General features: G+C 57.9%; 1 protein-coding gene across 1 annotated transcript in view; it reads left to right on the plus strand.

Annotated features, from left to right (window-relative positions):
* The window catches only part of LOXL2 (lysyl oxidase like 2), a 91,806-nt gene that overhangs the window by 82,820 nt on the left and 6,857 nt on the right, over positions 1-2,129 (plus strand). Inside the window, exon 13 of the mRNA XM_023522593.1 lies at positions 919-1,034. Coding sequence (XP_023378361.1) covers positions 919-1,034 — 116 coding nt within the window. The remainder of the gene's footprint in view (positions 1-918; positions 1,035-2,129) is intronic.

Raw genomic sequence — 2,129 nt, forward strand, 5'->3', positions numbered from 1 at the left:
GCCAGCCAGTGCCTCAGGATAGGCCCACAGCAGCCATGTTTCCCCATGTTTATTCAGAACCAAATGCATCAATTTCCGAGCATCGGCATCTGTTCTCAATTCTGCATCCCCCCAGCGAAGAGATGGGACACTGGTATGTAAACCTGCGGCCTGGCCGGGGAGCTCTCTCCCTTTCACTCCTCCCTCCCACAGGCCCCCGGAGCTGTCTTTTTCTTCTCCTTTTTCATTTGTTCCATGCAAGGAACACAGACCTCCTGCTGCTCACGTCCAGCTGCTGCTGAGCCTCCCCACCCAGGCCATAGGCTGCCCAGGGGGGCTGAGCACCCCCCCTAGTCCCCATCTCCTGCCTGCGTATCCCTGGGAGGCTTTAGTGCCTGCTCCGTCGCGGGAGCCCGGATGAAGCCCCTCCCCCGCACTCCGAGGACCCGCCCCTTTCTCGTCTCTGTCCCTCCCTACCATATTCCCACTTTAAAGAGTTTTCAAAAGACATCGGAAAGTGACTTTCACCAGTCTGCAGAAAGTGTACCGAGTAGGAATGGGCTGTGAGAGCTTCTGGGGGCTCAGGAGGGTTATCGAAAGCACTTATCACAAATGTCTTAATTCACTGAGTCTATCGCGTGCCAGGTCCTCTGCTCATCAGTTCTCCTTACTAATTCCCACAACGCCTCACACATGCCATACTTTATCATTCCCATTTAGCTGATGAGGGAACTGAGGCCCGGGAAGTGAGCGGCTGGCCGACCGCTGAGCCCACGTCAACAGCACGGTTACCGCCGTCCGCTTCCATCCTCCGTTCCTCATGCCCCATCATCCCTCCTCTCCCACCGGCCGCCCCTTTCGGCCATTGTCCCCGGAGGAAAATCACCAGCCAGGCAGTCGCTCTGGAGACTGACTCCCAGGCCCTGTCTCTCGCTGCAGGCACTACCACAGCATGGAAGTGTTCACCCACTATGACCTCTTGAACCTCAATGGCACCAAGGTGGCAGAGGGCCACAAAGCCAGCTTCTGCTTGGAGGACACGGAATGTGAAGGAGGTACTTTTGTGTGGGGAGCTGGGGTGCTTCAGAGGGACTCGCATGCTCCCATGTCCGTGCCCGCCCAGCCCGGAGCCCAGGTGTGACACTGGACTCTGTCACTCTGGCCACGGCTGACTCTCCACGTGACCTTTCTCGACTGGGGCTTTCTCGATGGCTGTGCTTGGGGCTGGCGTGCTGGCAAGGCCTGGCCATAAAGGTGCCTGGATTCCCCAGAGTTATGCTGACGGGCACTGGCGGGGCCACCCTCGGACCGAACACATAGTTAGTTCCCTCCTGCCCTGGCTGCCACGGCCATTCTCCCTGTGTCTCAATGCCAAATGCCCCCGCCGCACTGGCTCTTACCCTTCAAGTACAAGTTCAGGTGACCCCTTCTGAGGTTCCCAGACTCTCTCGACTCCCCGAGCAGAGGCAGCATTCTGCTCACACCTCTGGGAGGCTGCCCCATCTGCACTGTGACCCCCGTGGGTACATCTGCCATCCTGACATGACGGGCTTGTCCCAGGCAGACACGCGCTTCTTGATATACCCAGTGCTCAGAGTAGCGCCCAACATGGCAGCCTCTCAACAAATGTGACTGCCACTGATGTGCCGTGAAATCACACAGCAAGTGGGTTGTGAGTACCTACTGTACACCAGACAACCAGCTGGCCCAGTAAGAGTCAGACAGACAAACCAGACCCTAGCCCAAATCCCAGTGCTGGTTGTTCAGAAGGACACAAGATGACTCCACATTACGCTAAATAATAAACACCAGAGTTTTCCCAGTTAAGCGTGCACTCCATTCCCAGGCTAATGATTCCTCAGAAAGGCCAGCATGGGCCAGAGTGGCCAGGGAAGACTTTGTGGAGCAGGGGGACCCTGGCCTGGTCTGAAGGGAGGGCTGGGATGTGGGTAGAAAATTGAGCAAGGGATTCTCAAGGAGAGAGGATCAGGCACCACGCAGTGTGGGTGGGATACCGAGCCCTATGAGGCAAAGGTTGGGGGGGCTTGGGGAAGGAAGCGAGGTGCTGAAGGAGGGGCCTGGGGAAGACGGCACAGACGGCAGAGGGGCCGTGGGTGCATCACGGTGACTGGGTTCCCTCGGCCCCTGCT

This window comes from Pteropus vampyrus, unplaced genomic scaffold, assembly GCF_000151845.1.
Source record: "Pteropus vampyrus isolate Shadow unplaced genomic scaffold, Pvam_2.0 Scaffold350, whole genome shotgun sequence".
In the NCBI taxonomy this organism is placed as follows: domain Eukaryota; kingdom Metazoa; phylum Chordata; class Mammalia; order Chiroptera; family Pteropodidae; genus Pteropus; species Pteropus vampyrus.